The sequence below is a fragment of the Cibotium barometz genome, chromosome 31 (genome assembly GCF_041138505.1).
Source record: "Cibotium barometz isolate CiBa-2024 chromosome 31, ASM4113850v1, whole genome shotgun sequence".
Lineage (NCBI taxonomy): Eukaryota > Viridiplantae > Streptophyta > Polypodiopsida > Cyatheales > Cibotiaceae > Cibotium > Cibotium barometz.
The window spans coordinates 26,875,702-26,901,920 of NC_141076.1; the positions used below are offsets into that span (position 1 = coordinate 26,875,702).

The 26,219-nt window shown below is 45.3% G+C and overlaps 1 protein-coding gene across 1 annotated transcript in view; it reads right to left on the reverse strand.

Moving 5' to 3' along the window:
* Positions 1 to 447: 447 nt before the first annotated feature.
* The window catches only part of LOC147620681 (syntaxin-32-like), a 101,595-nt gene continuing 75,823 nt past the window's right edge, over positions 448 to 26,219 (reverse strand). The window contains exons 4-5 of the mRNA XM_086824951.1: positions 880 to 1,074; positions 448 to 783 (exon numbers count right to left, since the gene is read on the reverse strand). Coding sequence (XP_086681077.1) covers positions 624 to 783; positions 880 to 1,074 — 355 coding nt within the window. The 3' untranslated portion in view covers positions 448 to 623. The remainder of the gene's footprint in view (positions 784 to 879; positions 1,075 to 26,219) is intronic.

Below are 26,219 nucleotides of genomic sequence, written 5' to 3' on the forward strand. Positions count from 1 at the left end.
TCTCTCATATGCAGACTAGAGCTCTATCTGGCGGGAGGTTGTCTGTGTTAGGGAGAGGAGAAACTCTCTCGGTTCCTTTCTCTAGGTTGTGCTACAGTAGACATCCCTCTTCTTGTCAGGTAGATGAAGAGGTGGGGTGTTGGCGGAGGAGCGCACAATGGAGGGGGACAGCAGCCGTGCCCTTTTCTGGAAATCTGGAAGTTGCCAACAAGGTTAAATATGCAGTTATGTCCAAAAATATTGTACATGCCTTCACCATAGAGAAGAATCCCAACAAGGAATAGTGAACAGTGAACATCCAAATGCCAAAAAAGTTGTTGCCCAATAAAGTGGTGCTGGTTTGAAGCCTTACGTGAAGCATAAGGAATGAGAGCTTGAAAGACCCCGTGCAGCAGCTGTTAAGTTCCTGTCTCTCTCTGCCTACACAAGATAATGGCAAGCATGCAATGAAGGCAACTTGATCTATATACTTTCAAATAGGTTACATGAAATTTCTCACCCCAAACAAATGGGAAATGATCACTTGAAGCACAAAAGAATCAAGAAGGCTGTGGAGCCATGGCCAAGAAAAGATTCAATACTACTGCGGATCTGTTACCCTCACACAATTATGTTATACATGGTTAGGCTACAAAGACGACAAATATCAACAGAAAGATGATCAACACAAAAAAAATCTTCATGATGAGCCAGCTATTTGAAGAGATGCGATTCAAATACTTCAACAAGGCCCCCTGAGCTCCCTCCACATTGCTCAGCGTGTCATCCATGTTCTCATCAATTCTGTTGAATCATACAGGAGACCATAGCAAGTTATAAAAAACTGAGTCAAAGTGCAGTAGACCATTTCTCCTCATAAGTGCCCTCATACATGCATACCTGAGAGTGATTTCACCCTGCTGAGCTACCATCGTAGCTAGCTGTGTAAAAATGCTGCCTAGTTCCAAGATGGTAGATTCCACGTTCTGAAGAGCTTCTGCCCTGCTCTGCATGTAGGTGTCCTGTAAAGGAACCATCTGCTGCATGGCTTGCTGTGAAGTCGAAGTTGTTGGATTGTCCTCATTCCTAACTCGCCTGCAAAAGCACAATCCCACCAAGTTTACCATTTTTACCAAAAATTTCTCACCTTTCTTTCTACACCCAATAATAGATTGACCTTTCATCCATTTCATCTAAACTCCCTTAACACTAGTCTTGTAATTGAGCCACAAAAGTGGCTCAGGGTCTCATTTAGGTTATCAAAGTAGGAATAGATAACCATATTGAAACTCGGCAACTAGCACATAGATGATAACAAAGTGCACCATATGGGAATTTTGTTTTACCCAAAAAAATGAAATTTTAAAACTAAGACTTTACTAAAAATAGTAAAAAGCCAATGCCAGGTGGGCTCACCACCACTCTCAGTGAGACAAGGACCGTGACACCAAATCCACAAGAAGGCCTCGTGGTGCTTCCGCATTTGATCAGAGCCACCCTGAGCTTCCCCCAGTGTCCGGGGTGAATGATATCGAGCCATATGCTCCAAATGGACTCCATGGTGGGGTGGGGGTGCCCTCGATGGCCTTGCTACAACGAGCTTGCCAAATATGCCACACAGCAATACCATTGCAAATCTCCCATCTCTAGCAAGAGCCTGAAGTCCCCATTGAACAGAAGAGGAAGCCAGAACTAGAGCTGTCGAGATCTGATGATAAGCAGCCTGCAGTGCTTGTCCCCCACCATCCTCCTCATATTCCATGGTTGCCTCAACCTCGGTGGCCCAAGCAACTATGCCCCAAGTAACTGTGCGAAGGGAGCTCGATCCATAGTGAAGATGCAGAGAAACCTCTGCCAAACCTGCTGAGCCTTCAGGCAATTCCTAAGGCAATGACGATGGGGACTCCTGTAGATGGCGAGACCTCAAAAAGGCTGCTAATCTACCTCCTATGGACAGCCAAGTGCCAACTCCGAGACTCCAATGGGTTGCGACAGAAAGAGTGTAATCTTCCACGGCCGAAAACTGTCCCAAATCCAAAAGAAACTATGGAGGGAGACCCAAGGACTACCAGTGCCCCGCTACTAGAGTGCCCTCAATCTCAGGCATATGAATCCTACCGCCCAACTGTGCTTGGTACTCAAAGAAAGGGATGCCGAGAGCCTCCTCCCAAGCAAAGGGATCCTACCAAGTCCACTCTCCATAGTTGCCAAGCGTTTCATGAAACGTGTTTCAAAAACGTTCCATTCATTTTCCAGAAGTTTCAAAAACGTTTCATACAAAAAGGGGGGGTACACGCCTCAAAATTTATATACAGGTTTATAATATGTTAAAAATATGTTACCTTCCTTGCAAAACAATATTAAACATGCATCATTTACACATTAAAACATGTTTACAAGCTAAAACTAAAGAATTTGGGTGACCCAGTTAGAGTGAGCACCCAACTGAGTCACTGACCAATTGGCATAAATAAACTGGCAACATCAAGAATCAAGGTCTGGATTTCATCATCAATAATGGCAACTACTCAATAATGACACTCAAAGTGATCACAAAAAGTTTGAATCCTGAGCTGATACAAAAAAAGTAAACTGAAGTATGAAATACACAAAGTAAAGCATGTTGAAGCCTGATACACGCAATCATGCATGAATGACGACAAATAGTAAACTAGAGGAGCTGATTTGTGCAAGGCAGGAGCTCCTTTAATCAGTTTCCGAGTCACCTATAGATGTTTTTTTCCCAAAAAGGCGCTCTCTGGATAGAAAAACGTAGGTTTTCCCAGGCACCACGAAAGAAATGTGTTTCATTCCAATGAAATGTTTATGAAACGTTTCGTTTCATTCAGATGGAATGAAACACATTTCATTGCAACTATGCCACTCTCTTAGGTCCCACTGAAGGTATGTGAGCGAGCAACTCTCCCATAACCATAAACACCAAAAGCCAAGTCACCATTTGGCCACCCAAATGGTCCACCCTTTGTGTATACATTGGACTCGCGTCCATGGCTACTAGCGTACGCATGGAATTGATGCTTGTCATATGATACTATGGACATGATCTTCCACTAGGACTTGATGTCATGTTTGGGATTACATGTTCCGCTAGGATTTGTGCCCCTGTGTACATGCCTGGAAACACCTCCAGGTATGGCTTTCCCCTGGGTCCGGTACCTTGTATACTTGTCCGGAAATGTCCCTTGGGTATAGTCTCATGAGCGGGGATTGTCCATATCAATGTTGCATCGCATAGAATCTTTATGTGCTTGCCTGCAAATTGAATTTGCATGTTGTTTTCATGCTTGCCTAACCAATATGTAGTTCCGAGTAAGGAGGCACCCGCCCGTGAACCATGCGTGTGAAACTGTTTGTTGACATGGTTATGTTGCATGTAGACAGATGGTAAGTATCGGTCAAATTGCGTTAATTTCTCTCTTAGGAGTTAGCATTAATTTATAAGTGAGTGTATTCACTTTATTAAGTTTTGGGTGACCAAAACTCACGTATAAGTTATGACCAATCCTCTATACACACTCACTGAAGTTCCAAGGTGGTCACAACTCAGTATCCAGTATCCAAGAGCCGAGTCTTATCCCTTTGTCCAAAGTAAGTATCCAACCATGTGTCACCTCCACCTTGGACCCCTTTGCACTTACCTTTTGTAGGTGGACAACTCTCTCCTCCCTTCTCACCAAATGGGCGACAACTTCAAGAGGGCTCTATGGCTGTATTTTTTGCACGTGTCCTCTCCCAACTCCATATCCAAGCTTGTTAAGAGTGTTTCTCAAGCATCTAGGATTGTTTCCAGGTCATATTCTTCCTCCTATACACTCCCAATGACTCAAATTCAACAAACAGTCCATTTGTTTGCTGTAATTCTTGGTCTTTTGGCTGAAAACCCTAATTTCAGCCATCCTTTCTAAGTGAACCATAGGAGAAGCTTTCCCAAGATTCCCTACACCTATTTGAAGACTTTTGTGGTGAAGGATCGCGACAAATTTCCACAAACACTTCTATCGCACAGACTTATGTTGTCGTTGACTCTACTTGCAATTGGTAAGCTCATATGACCAATTATAACAAAATGTAGCAAGAGGGAAGGACAAGACTCTGTATTCACATACCCTATGTAGTGTTCTCTTGTCCTATGTGCTCTCTTGAAGATTGTTTCTACCATGTTTGGGTGGAGTAATAGAGAGCAGATGGAAGGAAACATGGACACTTGAGAGTGTAGTGTGAGAAGGCAGCTCCTTTGAGATCTTCATTGACAACCATATTGTTTGCAATATTGTTTTCATATGCATTGGTATGGAAATCTGGTCAGAAATGCCCGCCGTGATGCTATGTACTTTATTCTCCCAAGATCAATATAAATTATTTGAGGGAGAGGGGAGAGGCTAGCCGTTCCGGCTCACTGTGTCTCTTGTCAATTCAACAAATTACATTTTGTATTGTGCTTGTTGTCCATTAAATCTTAGTGTATTTAAGTGTATTGATTAGCATTGTGTTCAACCAAACATTCCACACCAATCAGTGGAATTACATTGGTATTAGAGCACATGGTTCTCTTTCACTTCCATCGTAAAAGATGATCACCCGCAAACACAAGCTATCTTTACACTTAGAACATTATGGACAACCATACAATTAATGTTGATGATGCCAACACAAGGGCAAGGACAATGGTATGCATGCTTCCAATGCCTTACAGGAAGAGCATACTCATGTTGTGCATAGCAAGGATCAAGAACATGTAGGACAACCATCCCATGAATTCACAGCATTATGTATATATATATATATATATATATATAAAGGTGATTTACTTGGATGGATCTGGCCCATCCTCAGATAGTCTGTGAGTTGTTTAGCCAACTCATCTTGCTCAGCCTAGCTCACTGGACACAGGTTTTTTCCCCGTGTGAACACACTTATGTGTGTTGGGCACCTTGCCCTAGGCTACTTTATGTACTCACATTGTACTTTCATATTATTATAGAGTACATCTTTTCCAACACTCACGTTTCTCTGTGCTTGAGGTTGTGTGTATGTGTATGTGTGTGCAGGCTAGCTTCCCTCCTACCCAACATTGGTATCAGAGCTTGGCTAGGGTTAGCATTAGGGTTTGCCCCCTGCTGCCCGTCAGAGCTTGAGCCTATTGCGCACGTCTGGAATTAGGGTTTTGCTGCATTAGGGTTAGGGTTAGGGTTTTGCCTTCAGCTGCCCTGCAGCCACCCTGCCGCCACCCTCAGCCGCCTCTGCACGCCTCCCCTACTTTGTCTGTATGCCGTACTGTACAGCTCTTCCGCCGCCCTCAGCCGCACCACACCGCCGCCCTTGTGTGTTGCCGCCGCCGCCCTTGTGCGCTCACGCCACCGCCGACTGTACCGCCGTCGCCGTCAACCTGCGTCGCCTCTGTCGCCGCCCGTGCGCCATCGCACTCAGCCGCCCCAGATCTGCTTCCCGCCGCCTGCGCCGCTCCAAACCTGGCACCGCCTGTCCACTGCGCCTCAGATCTGGGCGCCCAACGCCAGCTATGACAGTAACCGTCTGCGCCCGTACCTGCCTCGATGCCATCGCCGCCCTCAACTGCCTGTGCGCCGCCGCTTGCGCCTACTGCCTTGAGCGCCGCCGCCTGTGCTGTCGCCCACCGCCGTACGACCATAATTGCGCCTGCACTAGACGATTGTACCTGCAACTGTGCCCACTTTGCACTGCCCAAATCAACTTCAAATTCCAGATCTGCAAGGTTTGACCTGAAATTGCACACATTGCCTGTTCAAATTTGGGGCTTTTTACAATTGAGCCTGCAATTGCAAAACTGGCACACATTGGCATTGATTTCAGGAGATTTGGTGCATAACAAGGCAAACCTCAAGGCAACAATATTGATCCCAAAAACCCTTCCTCAACACCCACTCCCCACCGGCAGAATATTCCCAAAAAGAATAGATTTTGCACTCATTGCCAAATGCCTGGACATGTTGATGATGAGTGTGGCATTAAAGCCAAGGAAAATAGAGGCAACAACCACCACAACACCACTAACTCAAATCACCAAAAAAACCAAGGTGGCAGCAATGCCCCAAATTGGCGGTCAAGAGGGGGTAATAATCCAGTACCTACTTTGTAGGGTTCCCCACCAAGAAACGAGCAACAAGGCAATGGTACGAATTGGCCTAGATCCTCTCCGTGGAGACCCACTAGTCATGTTGCTCAAGGTTCCCCCCCCCCCCCTCTCCTAGTCAATCTCTTTTGCCACCCCGAAAGAGATGTCTGATTGCTTCACTTACATCACATCCCAGCTACTCAAGTTGATTCATTTCAACTTAAGTGGGCAATCCCCAACTCCCTCCTTGAATGGGTCTCTCTACTACATGCTGATTGTAGATGACTATTCGAGGTACATGTGGGTGTATTTCCTGAAGCATAAATCAGATGCCTTCCAATACTTTTCCACGTGGGTTCAGTTAGTCACTAACCAAATGGGCGTCTCAATTGGGATTGCTTGCAGTGACAATGGTGGTGAGTTTATCTCCCATCAATTTACCGAGTTCTTGCAAGAGCAGGGCATTCAACGCCAACCCACCTCCACCAACTCCCCCTCACAAAATGGAGTGGTTGAGCACAAGAACCGCACCGTTATGGACATGGCACGCTCCGTGCTCTTTGTAGCAGAGCTGCCTGAATGCCTTTGGTGTACCTTCTGAACCATTGCCCCACGGTTGCTATCCCACACAAGACCCCGTTCAAGGCATTTTATGGCAAAAAACCGACTGTTTCCCATCTCCGTGTATTTGGGTGTCGTGCGTACACACTCCGAATGACGTGAGGGGCAGCAAGCTTGAGCCAAGGAGTGAGTTGCTTATTTTTGTGGGCTACTCTTTTGAATCAAAGGCTTACAAAGTCTTTGATCCTAGATCAAACAAAGTCTTCGTTTGTTGAGACATTGTCTTTGATGAGCGGGATTTACTTCGTCTTCCGCTACCCATACCACCCCAACAAGAATCTCCGACTATGCCACATGAACCCAATCAGTCAACTATTACTCCACCTCTTGAAGAGCATTCCACCCAGGGACCCTTTACCCCGTTGGTACCAATAGACCATGCGTGACTAAGGCATGCTTCCTCATGATACTCCCTTGGACGGTCCTCGTCGGTCCACTAAGCTCACTCCTCGTGCCTCATTTGCCTTTGTTTTTTCCGTAGACTATGCGGCGCATGATGAGCCAACATTGTGGAAAGATGCTATCAAACTTCCATCCTGGAAACCGGCTATGGAACAAGAACTCGAAAGCATTGACCGTAATGGCACGTGGTCCCTTGTGGATCGCCCTCGTCGTAAGAAGGTCATTGGAACCAAATGGATCTTTCACACCAAATTTAAAGCCAATGGTACCTTGGACAAGTAGAAAGCCCGGCTTGTTGTGCAAGGATTTCGCCAGAAAGAAGGCATTGACTTTGACGAGACCTTCGCACCCACTCCTCAAATAATGACAATCCGTCTTTTACTCAATCTGGCTGCTTACCACAAATGGCCACTCTACCAAATGGATGTTAAGAGTGATTTTTTAAATGGCATTCTCAAGGAGGAAGTCTATGTTGACCAACCTCCGGGCTTCTCGCTCCCCGAGTATGACGACAAAGTCTTCCACCTACATAAAGCTCTTTATGGGCTTAAGCAAGCCCCTCGAGCGTGGTATCATTGTCACCAATTGGCCGACCATTTGGTCCATCTCCAGATTTTTGCGTCTCTCTCACTTGAGGCCAGGCCAGTGTCTCATGTGAAGAGGCCAGTATTTTGCTGACATGGACAGGAGCCAGACTGGTGCCACCCGTGTGTTAGCAGGATGGTGTCGTATGGACGGGAGCCAGACTGGTGCCACCCGTGTATGACCTGGACTGTGTTCGACCCATGGGATTGTCACACCATGGAAGAGCCAGTATTCGTGCCGTGTCTTGCCTATGGGACTGTCACTCCATAGGGAGGCTCGTGCTTGGAACTGTGTCTTACCTATGGGACTGTCACTCCATAGGAAGACCAGGTTTTTATGTTTTACGTCGTGCCATTTTTGTGCCGACAGATATTTTGTACTTGTTCCATGAACGGGAGATATGTCCATGATACTATTTGCACATGCACTCATGTTCTGCATGTTTGAAACTGTTTTCGCATGACTTGTATTTTTGTGTTTGCCTGGTTGACGTGTCACTTACTGAGCGGGGACGCCTGCCAGTGAGTCGTGAAGTCTGCTCTGTCTTCTGACGAGTTTTGTTGCATGTGAACAGGTGGTAAGTATATTGAACATGTTAGTTTAATACTTTAATCTCTAACCTTTTGATTTATAAGGTTGTATGTTCACATACACTTAAAGTGGGCACCCACTTAGGGGCCAAGGTGGGGAGCCACACTTAAGTTGTGTGTGTGGGGGGGTGGGTGCATGGTCACCTACCCACATCCCCATAGAACTGGCCGCCCACATGCATACGTGGGGAGCCAGCCAAATCAATTGGTTATCTCCACTTTCTTTTTTATAAAAGAAGCCATCACCTCCATCGTGGACACACCCGGCGTGCGCTTCCACCATCTTTCGTAAGAGAGAATCTGGCAACCATCTCCTGCGCACGAAATCCCAGGCGGCTGCTGTACCAATTGCGCTTCTGTACCCTCTGCTGGCGGTTGTACTTGCCTGAGCGGCTGCGCTAGTTATCATATGGGCGGCTGTTTCACTCTGCACTACAAGCAGCTGTTATTACTTCAACAGGCGGCTGCATACCCACAGGCTGCGCTGCCTTGTTCTCTTGCAGGCAGACGTGGGCCATCTACAGCAAGCTATGCCTGTTTCTCCAGCAGGCTACCCACTACAGGCGGCTGCGGAGGCTACAGCGAAGTGGCTGTGCACAGCAGCCAGGTGCCTCCTCTATACATCAGGCGGCTACTTTCCCTCTCAGGCGGCTGTGCCTACAGCAGGTGGCTACGCCTGTCCTCAGTTGGCAACTGCACAAGCCTCTTCTCCTGTTTTTGTGTTCTTCACCAGGCAGCTGCATCACTAGGCAGCTGTAGCAAGACAAACTACGCCTCCTCCTCCACAAGAAGGAAGGCTGTGTCCTGCACAACAGGTGGTTGTGCCTCCTTTCCATAGGCGGTGTTTTCTTTCTTCAAGTGGCTACATCTTGGTATCCCACTCAAGTAGCTACACACACGAATACCTCAGGTATTGGTCTACAATCTGCAACCTACAAGTAAGTGAATTTTCATATTTAAGTAAAGTATTTTGTGATAAATCTGATAAGGGACTCTCTCCACGGCAACACCCGTTCGGTGCCGGGTAGTCCAAGCTCTTGGAGAACCTCGGTCCAGAGGTGCCGAGATCGGGAGAGCCAGGCGTTAGTACGAGAGCGCCTGTTTATGCGTGGTCTTGGAACACCAATGGGGCGCTCTCCACGGAGTCCAGTGAAAGCACAAGACCGTAGAGATTGGACCACGCTAGTGGTTGTTCTGCTTCGATGTATGTACATGTATTTTGGTCACATCTGGTGACATACAAGTTGTAAATAACTACCGCTCCCGTGTTATAGGTTGCATACAAAAATTCTTTGTTTGTGAGTTTCGCTTGTTGTAGAGAAAAACATGTATGATAGACTGACTCAAATTGTCCGTAGAAAAGCTAGACAAGAACCACTTCCATGCTTGGAAGTTTTGAATGAACAATTTTGTGATTGCTAAAAGGATTTTGAGATTACGTCAAAGGAGACAATGAGGAGCCTCTAGAGTTACCTAAAGAGAATATTTCAAGTTGTAATTAAGTTGTCCATTTCAAATTGTGGTATTAAGTTGTGCTATTACGCGTGTGGGATCTCAAAGGCTGAAGTCTTTTATGCAAAAGGAAGAGGTGACAGTCACCTCTCAACATGCCTCTTCTCCACAAGGCGCAAAGCCTGACAGATATATGTATGCTAGTGCTCATAGAGGGCATGAAAGTCACATGCATTCAAGACATGTATCTCATGGTAAGGGTGACAGGTCTAGAAAAATTTTGCCTTCTGAGTTGTCTCATGGAGAGACAATGCCTTATGCAGGTAAGTCACATGCATCTGAGTTTCAAGTTCGTGGAGCACATGCCACCGTGCCTCATGAAACTTCTATGACGGCCCATGGAGCCCATGCAGATAGGGCTGCCCCGTTGGATAAGGGGAAAAGAAAAAGAGAAGACCATGAGCCTCATGCCAGATCAAGGAATTTAAAGCAGGTGACAAATCTGTTAAGTTTGATGTCTTTCATGGAGAACATGATGCTTCTAAAGTGTTAGCATTTGTGGCACAGTTCGACATTGCTTTTAGCGATGAGGACTTAACCGAAAAGTCTAAAGTACGCCATGCTAGTATGTTTTTGAAAGGGACCGCTGCTCATTGGTGGATCACTGAAAAGATCACCAAGGATCCCATTTGCACCTCGAAGGAATTTAAGGATAGATTCTATGCTCAGTTTTTGCCACCAAATGTGGAGCAAACTCTCACTCAAAAGTGGGACAGGCTTCAGCAAAGAGATAATAAAAGTATGCAACAGTATGTTAACAAGTTCTGGAAAGTGTTGCTGGAAGTAACTCTCTTTATACAAATCACTGAGGATGAAAGAAAGAGGAAGTTTCGCTCTGGACTGCAACCAGCATATCGTTCGGGCATTGAATTGCACCCGAAACACACTTTGCAACAGCTCACAGCTTCTGCTCTTGCTACGGAGCAATTGGTGCTCAGGATTAAACAGGATCAAGGAGGTTCAAAGGGCAAAGACAAGGCTGTCCCAAATCTGCAAAAGGGGGGACAGCCACCTAAAAAGAACTTCCGGGAGACCCACAAGGGTGGTAAAGCTGAAAATACCACATCAAAAGATCAGGGCCCAAGGAAGAACAAATTCGGCTTAACCCCGGAGCAAAGAGAGCAATATGCCAAGGATGGAAAATGCTTTTCTTGTGGTAGCAAAGACCACATGTTTCCACAATGCCCTGATCGCAAACCAAAGCACGATGACAAGCAGACCAAGTCTAATGTACATGCAGTTCCTGATGTGCAAGGGAATACAAGTCATGATGCAAAAGAGCGAATGGTATGCAAGGCTTGGGGGCAAATCAAGGATCAACCCTGTTGGATTTTATGCTGTGTATGCACCCAGAGGAGTGCTAGTGATCATCAGTAGGTTACTGGGGCATTTTTTACTTCAGTTAGTGGAGGTTTTTTCCCCCAGTTTTAGCTTAGTTTCACTTATAATAGTTTTGTAAGTCATTTGGTCCACCTGGCACACTTTATGGCCGGACCATGTGAACACACCTTTTTAGGTCACTTCTTTATGTGGCTATTGTACTTCATTTTATCACTACTCAATACAAGAGAAGTCGTGTTCCTCTCTCTGTCACTCACGTTTCTTGCTGAAGTACCCTCCAAACCCTAACCCTAACAGCTGAGCTCCTTCATTTGGTATCAGAGGTCCCAGGTTTGGCCTGCCCTACCCATACTGCTCCACGCGCCCTGCCCGTACTGTTCCACGCCATCAGTGTCCGTACAGCTAGTCGCCTTCAGCTGCAGCCACATACAGGTGACCGCCTTCAGCCGTACACTCGTACAGGCGCCTGTACTGTTTCCGTACTCTGCTCCGTACATTAGTCGACCAGCTACTGTTCCGTACACAGCACCGTGCAAGCTCGCTATCAGCTATAGCCTTCAGCTGTTCGTACAACCAGGCGCCTGCTTTGCTCCGTACACAGTTGCCTAGTACCCCGTACAGTACCTGCAGGCAACCTACACTCGCCGTCAGCTGCTCGCCCAGCCCCGTACAGTACCTGCAGGCGACCTACACTCGCCGTCAACTGCTCGCCCAGCTCCGTACAGTATCTGCTGCCAACCTGTCAACTGTTGTTTCCGTACAGTACATGCAGCGTGTACCTGCACTGTACAGTCGCCGTACATCAACCGTGCAGTTGACCTGTACCTGCACTGTACCGTACATTAGTTCCGTACAGTCTACAGCCGCCTGTACCTGCAAAATCACATTTGTGGTAAGCTTTACTAGTTCTGAAATTTGGGCATTTTCTCTGTGAAAATTTTCTGGCAGATACAGGCAGATTTTCTTGCAAAGAAATCTCTACAGGTTTCTTGCAAGGTTTTGGGTGCAGTAACTTTGGCTTTTTGGGCATTTTGGCACTGTGTGAGCCATTTTCATTGCTCTACTCAGTCATTGGTGCATTTTGCTGCACATTCAGAGGATTGAGAGTGCAGGCATATTTGGGTCAGCTGTATTCAGTGGAGTACAGTTGCTTTCAGGGTTATTGCTTTTGCGTTTTTGATACACAGGTACAGCATTGTGCACTAGCATAATGGCAAATCAACAGCAAAGTGATGTGTTTACGTACTTGTCTAAGGAAGACAAGTTGGATGGCATGAACTACTCCTTGTGGAGTTTTATGCTGAGAAATGTGCTCGTGGCAAAAGGTCTTTGGGATTTTGTTAGTGGTGATGAACCACGTCCAGGTCCATTGGCTCCAGAGACTCCTCCCCAAGGGGGTGCTCGTGGACGAGGACAACAGGTACAGGCACCAGGTCAGCCATTGCCTGTTCAAAGAACAAATGCTCAGAAGACATGGGATGCCAGAGATGCACAAGCCTTGTCACTTATTGCATTGTCAGTACAGAGGTCTATTATACCTCATATTCGTTCAGCTGGCTCTTCACGGAATGCATGGGTGACTTTGGAGCAGATGTATGCTGCTCGTAATGAGGCTCAGATCTCGTTTTTGAAAAGAGAGCTGGAAAATCAGAAAATGCATGAAGGAGATGATATGTCTAGCCACTTGAACAAGCTGCAGGATTTGAGAGAGCAACTCATCAATGTGGATGAGATTATTCCTGAGACATAGCTTGTGTCCACCATCTTGAACTCTTTGCCAAGATCTTACTTGGCTTTTCATACCTCTTTGAACCTCAGCATGAGGAATGCTGTTGAACCCCTTAAGTATCAGGAACTTGTTGCTCTCCTGCTACAAGAAGAGCAAATCAGGAAGAACATGAATATGAACACAAGTGCTGAACAAGTATTTACTACAGGTCAAAAAGGGAAAGGCAAATCTCAGCCAAAGAGTTCAAATCAGAATTCAGGTGATGGTGGTTCATCTCAAGATACCAAGAAAGGTGATGGACAGCCCAAGAAGAAGGGCAAATGCCATTACTGTAAGAAGCCAAGTCACTACATCACAGAGTGTAGGAAGAGGATTGCCAAAGAGAAGCAAAGGAATCTGGGATGTCTGTAAATGATGCCTCTAAAGCTCCTCCGGAGACTGCTTCTTTTGTTGAGGACATGGATTACTGTTTCTACACATGCAGCTATGATGCCTCTTGGTCTTCACAGGCACTCAGTGTGACAAAGCATGCATGTACTTGGTATTTTGATAGTGGTGCTTCAAAGCATATTACATATCGCACGGATTTGTTTCGTCATGTAGGCCCTGCCCCTGTTGGCAAAACCGTTCAGTGTGCCAATAATGCTTCATATCCAGTTCGTGGCATTAGGGAGATTCAGCTCACAGCCATTGATGGCTCTATTCTTCGCCTTACAGATGCCTTATATGTACCACCATTTCTTCTTTACCACAGTGTGGTATGCAAGTCCACTTTGATGATGACAAATGCATGGTCAGAGACAAAGCTAATGCTTTGACCTTGATGCTTACTGGTACATTATGTCATGGACTTTATCAGTTGGATGCATTTCAGCCAGTGGATCAGTCTGCTTATAATGCATTCACTCTTACTCCAGCTATGGTTGATGCGGAGTTATGGCATGCTCGCATGGGGCATGTAAATTTTGGTAGTCTTATGCTTATGCAGCGACATAACATGTTGACAGACCTACCTCTTATGGAGAAGCCTCCAGATCACATATGTGAAGGATGTATTTTGGGATGTTCACCAGTTGGACATCAAGACTGCTTTCCTACATGGTGACCTCGAGGAGGAAGTTTATGTATATCAGCCCATAGGTTTTGCAGAACATGGTCATGAAGGGAAAGTATGCAGGCTGAAAAAGGCCTTGTATGGTTTGAAACAAGCTCCACGAGCTTGGTATGCAAAAATAGATGCTTTCCTGCTCACTCAAGGCTTTGTGAACAGTCCATCAGAAGCCACTTTGTATGTAAAGAAAGAAGAGAAAGATCTGCTGGTCATCAGTCTTTATGTAGATGATCTTTTGCTCATGGGATCAAATGATGACAAAATTGCAGCTTTTAAAGAGATACTGCAACAGACATTTGACATGTCTGATTTGGGGCTCGTACACTACTATTTAGGCATACAGTTTGTGCAGGATAATAGAGGCATTGGGTTGTTGCAATCTCGGTATGTTGCTAAACTTCTGGAGAAGTTTAAATTTCAGGATTGCAAGCCTATTAGCACTCCTATGGAGCTTGGGATGAAACTGTCACTACAAGATGACAAGTATTTTATTTGATGCCACTACATATGCTCAGGCTGTTGGGTGCCTTATTTACTTGTGTACTACACGGCCAGATATTCAGTATACCGTATCTCAGTTGAGCAGATTCATGCACAGCCCGCGATTGTCACATTGGCAAGCTGTGAAGCGTGTATTTCGGTATTTGCAGGGTACCTTGTCTCTAGGATTGCTTTATCTTGAGGGGGGTGACATGCAGTTATATGCTTACAGCGATTCAGATTGGACTGGTGATTTTGATACCAGACATTCCACTAGTGGAAATTGTTTCTTTCTTGGCTCTTCATGTATTTCTTGGCTAAGCAAGAAACAGACCACAGTGGCCACTTCGTCTTGTGAGGCAGAGTACAGAGCAGCTTACACTACTACCGTTGAGTGTGTCTGGCTGCGTCGTCTCATGACTGATATGGATATTTCAGTGGAGGAGCCTACACCTATCTATACTGATAGTCAGAGTGCCATTGCGGTGGCCAGGAATCCTGTGTTTCATGCTCGCACGAAACACATTGAGATTCACTATCATTTTGTTCGGGAGAGACTCCAGGCAGGTGATATCAGTCTGATCTACTGTCCTACAGATCAGAATGTGGCATACATCTTCACCAAGGCATTACCACGTCCGAAATTCGAAGCATTCCACACTGCTTTGAATTTGTTTCCTTTTGGTGGATGATGTACAATGATCACATATCACTCCAGGGGGGTTTGTTGGGTTTTATGCTGTGTATGCACCCAGAGGAGTGCTAGTGATCATCAGTAGGTTACTGGGGCACTTTTTACTTCAGTTAGTGGAGGTTTTTTCTCCCAGTTTTAGCTTAGTTTCACTTATAATAGTTTTCTAAGTTATTTGGTCCACCTGGCACACTTTATGGCCGGACCATGTGAACACACCTTTTTAGGTCACTTCTTTATGTGGCTATTGTACTTCATTTTATCACTACTCAATACAAGAGAAGTCGTGTTCCTCTCTCTGTCACTCACGTTTCTTGCTGAAGTACCCTCCAAACCCTAACCCTAACAACTTAGCTCCTTCAAACCCACCTTATTCATGTTTGATGACTATGCAACCGATAACATCATCTCTATGCAAACGGCAGCTGCATTGGGTATTGAGGTTGAGAACATGGGACCTCAAATTGAAGCCGAAGCTGCATTTATTGGTAAAGAGATGCAGGTTACCCCATTGATAGGGAAGTTGCGCATTTATTGGTAAAGAGGTGCAGGTTACCCCATTGATAGGGAAGTTGCGCATCCATATCCAGGGCTACCTTGATAATGAACATTTTCTAGTTGCTCCACTAAACGGATGTGATGTATTGTTGGGAAAGCCGTGGCACCATAGGCTTGAGCCCCGCAAAGACTACAAGTCCAATATGATTTCTTTTATGCATAAAGGCCGCATGCATTTTATTGATGCTAGCAAAGAAGGAGATTCCATCCCACTTGTATCACACATCCAAATTAATAAAGCAATGAAAAAGAGTCTTTCTGCGTACTTGGTTTTTGTTCGTGATAACCTTATGCCAATCATCAAAATATGGATGCTATGTCTAATGATAGCCTGAATTTTCTTCATGCATTCAACGACTGTTTTGCTGATACTTCGCCAGGAGAATTACCTCCCCAAAGGCTCAAAGATCATCGCATAGATCTTGTGCCAGGTAGTTCTCCACCCAACAAACCCTCATATCAAGTGAGTGCCGCACAACAAGAAGAGATCATGAAGCAGGTAAATGAGCTTTTAGAGAAAGGTTTGGTTCAGCCCAGTTCCTCACCTTATTGCTCCCCTGTGCTTCTTGTTCAAAAGAAGGACGGATCATTCCGCATGTGCGTGGACTACAGAGCTTTGAATAAGCTTACCATCAAGAACAGATTCCCAATTCCGCGTATTGATGATATTTTGGATAAGCTTGATGGTTCGCTTGTTTTAGCAGACTTGATTTGAAGAGTGATTATCACCAGATACGAGTGGTGCCACAAGATATTCATAAAACTGTATTCAAGACAGCCTTTGGACTATATGAATTTTTGGTAATGCCTTTTGGTCTCACCAATGCTCCTACTACGTTTAATCGTATGGATAGGATATTCCGACCCCATCGCAAATTCACAAGAGTATTCTTTGATGATATCTTGGTTTTCTCCAAAAATGAGCAGGAATACAGAACTCATTTGGTCACAGTGTTCGAAGAGTTGCGGAAGCACAAACTTTTCATTAATAGAAAAGTGAGTTCTTCCTTTCAGAGATTCATTATCTGGGTCGTATTGTATCCAAGGATGGAGTTACAATGGATCCTGCAAAGATAGAGACCATTCGGAATTGGCCCGAATTGCAAAACGTACATCAAGTACGTAGTTTTCTAGGATTATGTTCGTATTACAGGCGTTTTATAAGGCATTTCGCTATGATAGCCACTCCTCTACATGATCTCACAAAGAAGAAAATCACTTTCCAATGGACTTCAAAGGAACGGGATGCTTTCTTGCAACTCAAGCATGCTATCATATGTGGTCCAGTATTGATTGTTCCTGACTTGCACAAGTCATTCGTAGTTGAATGTGATGCTTGTGGTGATTGCATAGGAGCTGTCCTAAATCAAGAAGGGCATACAGTTGCATACGAGAGCCATCGTTTGCATGATGCTGAGCTTCATATGGATATCTATGAGAAAGAGCTCTTGGCTGTAATTCATGCCTTAAAGATATGGAAACATTATCTTCTTGGGACTGAATTTGTAGTCAAGACAGATCATCAAAGCTTGAGATACTTTTTATCTCAAACAAAGCGAAGCATATGAGAATGGCAAATTTTCTTTCCATGTTTCATTTTCAGATTGTACATACTCCAGGAAAGAAAAATGTGGTGGCCGATGCATTATCCAAGAGGCCTTATGTAGCTACAGTCTCAGTGGCCTCTCATGGAGACTTATCTGCTATGAGAGATTTGTATCATTTGGATGCTGATTTTTGCCATATATGGACTGAATTGATGGCTGGTCATTCACATGCCTCTTATGTTATCAACGAGGGTTATCTTATGAAGGATAATTGCCTATGTGTGGTGAAGGATTTGCGTCCAAAGGTTATGGACGAATGTCACGCTCCACCTTATGCTGGTCATAGATTCAAAGATATTTCTTTTGGCCAGCCATGCGTAAAGACATTGAGGCTTATGTACGTGCATGTATTACTTGCCAAAAGGTGAAATTTGACAGGTAAAAACCTCCAGGTTTGCTTCAGCCATTGCCTATTCCCTCGCAACCTTGGGAAAGTATTACTATAGATTTTATTATGGATTTGCCTAGATCCCAGCATGGGAATGATGCTATTTGGACCATTGTGGACAGGTTTAGCAAGCAAGCTCATTTCTTGCCCGTCAAGAAAACCATTAAAGCTGATCATATGGTAAAGCTTTTTCTTGCTAATATTTTCAAGCATCATGGTATGCCTAAATCCAATGTTGGGGATAGAGATCCTAGGACTACAAGCCTCTTTTGGAGGGCTTTATTTGATAATATGGGTACTAAACTTGAGTTTTCATTAGCTTATCATCCCCAAACGGATGGCCAAAGTGAAGCTGCAAATTCAGCCGTGTTTTATTTATTGAAGTGTTATGTGGCAGATCAAAAAACTGCATGGGAGAAGTTATCTTCCGCTTGTTGAGTTTGCCTACAACAATACGATCCATGCCTCCACGGGAAAAGCTCCCTTTGAGATTATCTATGGCAAAGTGGTATTGCCACCCATCCTTCGTACAAAGGATGAGATTTTTGCAGCTGATGAATATGTTCGTGACTTGGATGTAGCCTTTGGTCATAGCCATTGCGAGGTCTCAAGATAAGCATAAAATGGCTGCTCACAAGCATAGAAGGGACATGCAAGTCAAAGAAGGTGATTGGGTTTTGCTGAAATTTGAGAAAGCTAGGCTTCAGAAGAGGCCACGACGACAAGGATCATATCCTAAGCTTTCTCCTCACAATTATGGACCCTTCAAGGTGATTCACAAGATCAATGAAGTGTCATACACGCTTGCTTTGCCTAGTCACTGGAAGATTCACAATGCATTTCATGTGAGTCTATTTCGGAAATATGCGGGGCCAGATCCTGATGAGCCTGTCACAGAAGATCCGCCAGAGATTGAAGAGCTTGAGGAGATCCTCCAGCCAGAACAGATTATTTTTCACAAGGAGCGAAAGCTACCTACAGGGAAGCTTTCCAGGAGATACCTTGTGAAGTTAAGAATTATTTGCCTATTGATGCAGAATGGGTAAACGAGGACTATTTTGTTGATTACCCACAGTTGTTGCAGGCATATCTTCAGGCTTTTCAGTTGAGGACAACTCTTTAGAAGCTCGGGGGGGATGTCACAAATTCGCCGACCATTTGGTCCATCTCCAGATTTTTGTCTCGTTCACTTGAGGCCAGGCCGGTGTCTCATGTGAAGAGGCCAGTATTTTGCTGACATGGACGGGAGCCAGACTGGTGCCACCCATGTGTTAGCAGGATGGTGTCTTATGGACGGGAGCCAGACTGGTGCCACCCGTGTATGACCTGGACTATGTTCGACCCATGAGATTGTCACACCATGGAAGAGCCAGTATTCGTGCCGTGTCTTGCCTATGGGACTGTCACTCCATAGGGAGGCTCGTGCCTGGAACTGTGTCTTACCTATGGGACTGTCACTCCATAGGAAGACCAGGTTTTTATGTTTTACGTCGTGCCATTTTTGTGCCGACAGATATTTTGTACTTGTTCCATGAACAGGAGATATGTCCATGATACTATTTGCACATGCACTCATGTTCTGCATGTTTGAAACTGTCTTCGCATCACTTGTATTTTTGTGTTTGCCTGGTTGACGTGTCACTTACTAAGCGGGGACGCCTCCCAGTGAGTCCTGAAGTCTGCTCTGTCTTCTGACGAGTTTTGTTGCATGTGAACAGGTGGTAAGTATATTGAACATGTTAGTTTAATACTTTAATCTCTAACCTTTTGATTTATAAGGTTATATGTTCACATACACTTTAAGTGGGCACCCACTTAGGGGCCAAGGTGGGGAGCCACACTTAAGTTGTGTGAGTGTGGGGGTGGGTGCATGGTCACCTACCCACATCCCCATAGAACTGGCCGCCCACATGCATACGTGGGGAACCAACCAAATCAATTGGTTATCTCCACTTTAATTTTTATAAAAGAAGCCATCACCTCCATCATGGACACACCCGACGTGCGCTTCCACCATCTTTCGTAAGAGAGAATCTTGCAACCATCTCCTGCACACGAAATCCCAGGCGGCTGCTGTACCAGTTGCGCTTCTGTACCCTCTGTTGGCGGTTGTACCCTTTACCAGAGGGCTGGCCACTACACAAGACAACTACGCAGGCTGCTGGCGGTTGTACTTGCCTGAGCGGCAACGCTAGTTATCATATGGGTGGCTGTTTCACTCTGCACTACAAGCGGCTGTTATTACTTCAGCAGGCGACTACATACCCACAGCCCACAGGTTGCGCTGCCTTGTTCTCTTGCAGGCAGACGTGGGCCATCTACAGCAAGCTGCGCCTGTTTCTCCAGCAGGCTACCCACTACAGGCGGCTGCGCAGGCTGCAGCCAAGTGGCTGTGCACAGCAGCCAGGCGCCTCCTCTATACATCAGGCGGTTACTTTCCCTCTCAGGCGGCTGTGCCTACAGCAGGTGGCTGCGCCTGACCTCAGTTGGCAACTGCACAAGCCTCTCCTCCCGTTTTTGTGTTCTTCACCAGGCGGCTGCATCACTAGGCGGCTGTAGCAAGACAAACTACGCCTCCTCCTCCACAAGAAGGAAGGCTGTGTCCTGCACAACAGGTGGTTGTGCCTCCTTTCCATAGGCGGTGTTTTCTTTCTTCAAGTGGCTACATCTTGGTATCCCACTCAAGTAGCTACACACACGAATACCTCGGGTATTGGTCTACAATCTGCAACCTACAAGTGAATTTTCAGATTTAAGTAAAGTATTTTGTGATAAATCTGATAAGGGACTCTCTCCACGGCAACACCCGTTCGGTGCCGGGTAGTCCAAGCTCTTGGAGAACCTCGGTCCAAAGGTGTTGAGATCGGGAGGAGCCAGGCGTTAGTACGAGAGCGCATGTTTGTGCGTGGCCTTGGAACACCAGTGGGGCGCTCTCCGCGGAGTCCAGTGAAAGCACAAGACCGTAGAGATTGGACCACGCTAGTGGTCGTTCTGCTTCGAATATCTACTTCGATCCTTTTTGTTTGGTATTGTATTCATTTGTACATGGACATCATCTGGTTCTTGGAACCCATGGAGCATTGTATTTGTTAAATACTCCCAATAAATATACCATGTATTGAGGGGGGGGTCGGCCCGTTCCGGCCCCAGTGCTGGTGTCCATTTATCTCGTTTCATTTCATTTCAATTTCAAGTTGTAATTAAGTTGTCCATTTCAAATTGTGGTATTAAGTTGTGCTATTACGCATGTGGGTGTCCAACGGAGTCTTTCCCACTTGACGGGATCGGTTTCAATCATCGCATCGACAAATTTTTATGCAGCCAAGGTTTTCAACCATCTCATTGTGATCCCAATATCTATATCCACACAGATCAAGGGATGGTTTGCTACCTAGTATTGTATGTAGATGACTTCATCACTTCTGGTTCAAATCAAGCCAAAGTGGCTGATATCATGGTGAGGCTGAGAAGAACTTTTGAGATGAATGTACATCTCAGATTTGGGACAGCAGCCCTCTCTGTTACACATCATAGGGGCAGCAGCCCTCTTTGCTAGACATCTTTGGGACAGCAGCCCTCTCTACTACACATTGTAGGGATAGCAGCCCTCTCTGCTCATTCGACACCGATCGTGCTTCACCTCACATCAGAGGGACTTTGTACTGAATTTCATTCATTAGTATACATACACTCACTCATCTCTTCCATGTATTGATTTGCTCTGATCTCTCATACATCCGATCTTTTTGTCCTTTTGCCCTCACAGGACAGCCACCTAAAAGGGACCTAAACCAAGCCAAAAATGATCCAAAAGCTGAAAATAAGTCGGCTAAGAAGCGTACCTACAAAGTGGCAAACTATGGTCTTACTTCTGCTGAGCAGAAAAAGCACTATACGCGGGAGGGCAAATGTTTTACTTGTGGAAGCACTAAGCTTATCGCAAAAGCATGCCCAAACAGGAAGAAGTGTAATAATGTGAATGCACCAAAGCCCAATGTGCATATGATTCCTGATGTGTAAAGGAATACATCACATCATGGCAAAGACAAGGTTGTATGCAACACTTGGGGACAGCTTAAGGATCAGCCGCTTCGTTTATGTTTGATGATTGTGGAACTCAAAACTTTATCTCTACACAAATGGCAGCTACTTTGGGTATTGACGTAGAGGTCATGTCACGTCCATCCCGCACCTGGATGCCACGAGGACATATCTGTGCAGCAAGTGTTGGACCTAGAGTGGTAACTCGTCCCTTGTGAGCCCTTGTCTAGGATGAGCCAGCCAGGGTTCCACTCTAAGCATCCAGGGTTAGGTGTACAAGTCCCGTGCATGGTCTTGGTCAGGTGTGCATGTTACATGGAGCAGTACCAGTCCGTACTATGAGTCACCCTTTGGAATGATGACATGGTGTTCTGGGCATTGATAGGCTTGCAACCAAATGCAAGGGCACCTAGGAAGCATATAGATGCATGTAGAAAAGCATGAAGTGTAGGGGCATTGGGTTTACCCATGCTTCCCTACACTTGGGCCACTTTGGGGCAGCCCATAGACCATCACTTTGGCCCACCCTAGCCCCATAGCATAGTCGGCCAGCCATTATAGGGCATGGTCCCAAAACAGGTCATGGAGGCTTTTTGCAGCAAACCAACAGCCTTTATGAAAAACCCAACAGCATCCATGAGACCTATATAAACATAAGCTTGTCAAAGGTCAAAACCATCTCATTATTCTTAACTCCAAGGGCCAGGACAGCCAAAGGGAGAACCAAAGCAAAGTGACCTTGAAGGTAAGAATTAGGACATCTTCAAGATGCAGATTTACAGCCAACCAAGAAGTACATCAGTCCTTGGTGGGCGCCCTTCTGAGGGTATCTGGGACCCAATCGGGTGTACTTCTTCTTCTTCTTCTTCTTCTTCTTCTTCTTCTTCTTCTCTCTCTCTCTCTCTCTCTCTCTCTCTCTCTCTCTCTCGTACTCTTATCTCCGCTACATTGTGCAATCGTCAAGAACCAAGGTGCTGAATATTCCTTATCAAAGTATAAATCCTGTCTGTAAGCTTCCGCATGTTACAGTGTTATCAGAGCTTTGCCTTTTGGTGAAGAGACTCAGCCAAGGAAAAACAAGGGAAAAAAAAATCACTTGTGTCGTCTCCCACACACACAGTGGATGGTTTTATTGCGGTCAGGGAAAACTTGACCACTCCCAATGCCCACTATGGAAAATTCTAATGATGAGAGAGGACACCAAACCCCTAAAGAAATTGTTTCTTCGACACCAAGACTACGTCAAGAAGCCAAGTTACCACTGGTGATACAAACATCATGTTCCAAGAATTTGTGCGCATCATTACGCAACAAGGGAAACAGATGCAAGCGTGCACGGCTTCTATCCAGGCCTTGGAGAAACGGACATCTCTTTAGGATACCTCGACACCCATCAATCCCCCCCTCCCCCCCCTCTTTCCACCAGTCATCATCGAGATCCCTTTCCATATACATGCTTGAGTTATCTCCATTGTGGAATTAACACAACAGTCCCATGCTTCACATGATTTCCAGGTACAAGGGTTAGAGCTTCATACACAAGCGGCTACCCGTGCTGCTGCACATGAGGAACAACGACAACACGTGGAGCACGAGCAATTCCTTGCAACTCTCGGCATAAGGACGCTACTAGCTACTTCTTCAAACACCTTCACGAAAGGCCGAATTTTAGTAAGTATAACTATAAACTCGACCCTACAACTTTGTACTCATGGATTCATCAATTTGAAGCCTATTTTGTTGCTGGTAGGAAGTCAGATATAGAAAAGGTTGTGTTAGCTAGTAAGGAAGCCATCTCTTAGTGGACACATTGGACCTAGGCAAATTCCAACTTTGGAGTTGCTACCTATGAATGGGACCAGTTAGTCACGGACCTCAAGAAGCGGTTCCTACCACCTTACTATCTTGAGCGGCTCGAGGATGAGTATCGGGGATTGCACCAGCGCAGCCACTCCTCCAATTTGCCAATAAAGCCATTCACTTGGCTTTACAATTGCAAAAATCAAACACAAACAAGAGAGGTCAATTTTTGTACGGCTTAGACACGCAAATCCATGGGATGTGCTTATGTTTGAGCCACAGACTTTTGATCGGCCACTTTTCGCTTGTGCAAAGTGCCGAGATGAAATACAACAATGGAAAACCAAAGACCTCCCAACTCAGAGTAGCCAAGGCAACCACTGCCAAATGGAAAGGGCTAGAACCAGACCCAATCAGGGTCTATCGAGAGCCTCTGGCTCCAAGAACTTGAACAATGCACCTCGCCTTACTCTAGACCAGAAGGCTTAGGCCTACAAGACAGGTAGTAAGCTCAGTCCTGAGGAGCACAAACAGTATAAGAAAGAACGGGCATTGTTTCTTTTGTCATACAAAAGGACATACTTCTAGGACATGCCCTAAGAAGACCCCTGCACAAACCACCACTCCTGCCTCGACACCTTCTGTGGTGAGCCAGTCTCCCACACACACCCCCCAAGTTCTCACTAGTTCTCCAACTCCCACTCCTACAGTTGGCACCATTGTCAGCTAGGAGCTCGAAGATAAGAAAAAGGACAACTCGAAGATAAGAAAAAGGACAACCATGACCAGGAGTATGAGCGAAATGACTTGTTTAGGATATTTGCCTACATAGGTGGCCAGAGAGTCGTCGTCATGTTTGACAACGGCAAACAGAGGACGTGATCACGGAATAGGCCGCTCGACGAGCTCTTTTCTGGTCGACCTCGATGGATAAGCAACTGGAGGGATTTAGCAAGGGTATGACAACGAACATTAAGCATGTGTTTTGGGACTTAATCGGCAAGTGTGTCTTCATCTTCTTGGATGACACACTGATTTTTTCAGCTATGGAGGAGCAAAGCAACATTGACATAGAAAGAGTGATGAAATTGGTGGAAAGCAATGTGTTGTATGTCAATGCAAAAAAATTGGAGTTTTATCCATACGTGGTTCATTACCTTGGATATATAATCACTGTCGACGGCTTCTGATCAGACCCCGCAAAGGTAGCGGAAATCATAAATTGGGAGATCTCGAAAACTACCTATAATATTTGGTCGATTGTGAGCATTTACCAAGCATATCCCATCCACATCGACAAGTTTTTGACATCTCAGCAGCTCTCATTGATCTACTAAACAAAGGCAACGTATTCACATGACCCCCCGTGTGGATGACAAGCTTTCAAGAACCTTAAGGTGCATTATTTGAGGCTCCTTGCTTAGCACTAGCCTCATGGGATGATCCATTCCAAGTGACCACCAATGCGAGTAACATCACTATTGGTGTGATCTTGCAACAAAATGGGTATCCAATCGCTTACTATAATTCCACCAATCCGTGTGAAATGCCTAGTTGAACACAATGCCAACCAATACACTTGAATACACCAAGATTTAATGGACAACAAGCTCAATACAAGATATCTTTTGCTAAATTGACAAGAGACGCACAATGAGCCAGATTGGCCAGCCCCTCCCTCAAATAATGTTTATTAATCTTGGGAGAATCAGGTACATAATGTCATGTGCATTTTTGACTAGAACTCCATACCAATGAATATGAATACAGTATTGCAAACAATATGGTTGTCAGTGAAGATCTGCGACTCACACTACCCTCTCAAGTGCCCATGTTCAACAAGAGAACACTACACGGGGTATGTGAACATGGATTTCTGCTACTCCCTCCTAACTAAGTGGACAGGTGAACAATATGGAGAAGAGCTTGGCTAAATCAAACTGTCTCAAGAAGCTCATTACTTACTTCATGATCTCTCTTTGGGATGTACTCACACAATAGGCTGGCCTATTAGGTGGTAAGCTACCCAGCACAAGATCACTGCAATGATCTTCCGGTCGTACGGGCGACAACTCATTTGGAAACTCATCAGCAAAACAATCATTGTACTCTTGCAAGAATTTCAGTCTATCATTACTAAGAGTGTTTACATCCACATTAATTTCTTCAACATGATCTCATACAAAAATCAAGTACAAAAAAAAACTCTTTTTCATTAAATCTTAATTTGTACAAGGAATACAATCACCCTCTTCGCTAGTATCAATCAATTGCTCTCAGCCTTTATGCGTGAAGGTGATTCTGTTGGTCTTGTAAGCCTTGCACGGATCAATGTGTGTGTGCCAAGGCTTTCCAAGCCATACATCACAACCATTCAATGACGCTACAAAAGACTTTTCATGATCCACATAGCCTTGAATGTGTATGTGCAACTTGCCAATAATTGGCATAACCTGCACTTCTCTACCAACAAGGACAACCCCTGCTTCAATTTGAGGACCCAAGTCCTCCCTCCACTTCAATACCCAAAGCAACTTCCATCTGTGTAGATATGAAGTTCTTCATTGCACAATCATCAAACATGAACAAAGCAGGCTGATCCTTAAGCTGTTCCCAAGCTTTACATACACCCTTGTCTTTACTATCATGCGAAGTGTTCCCCTACATATCCA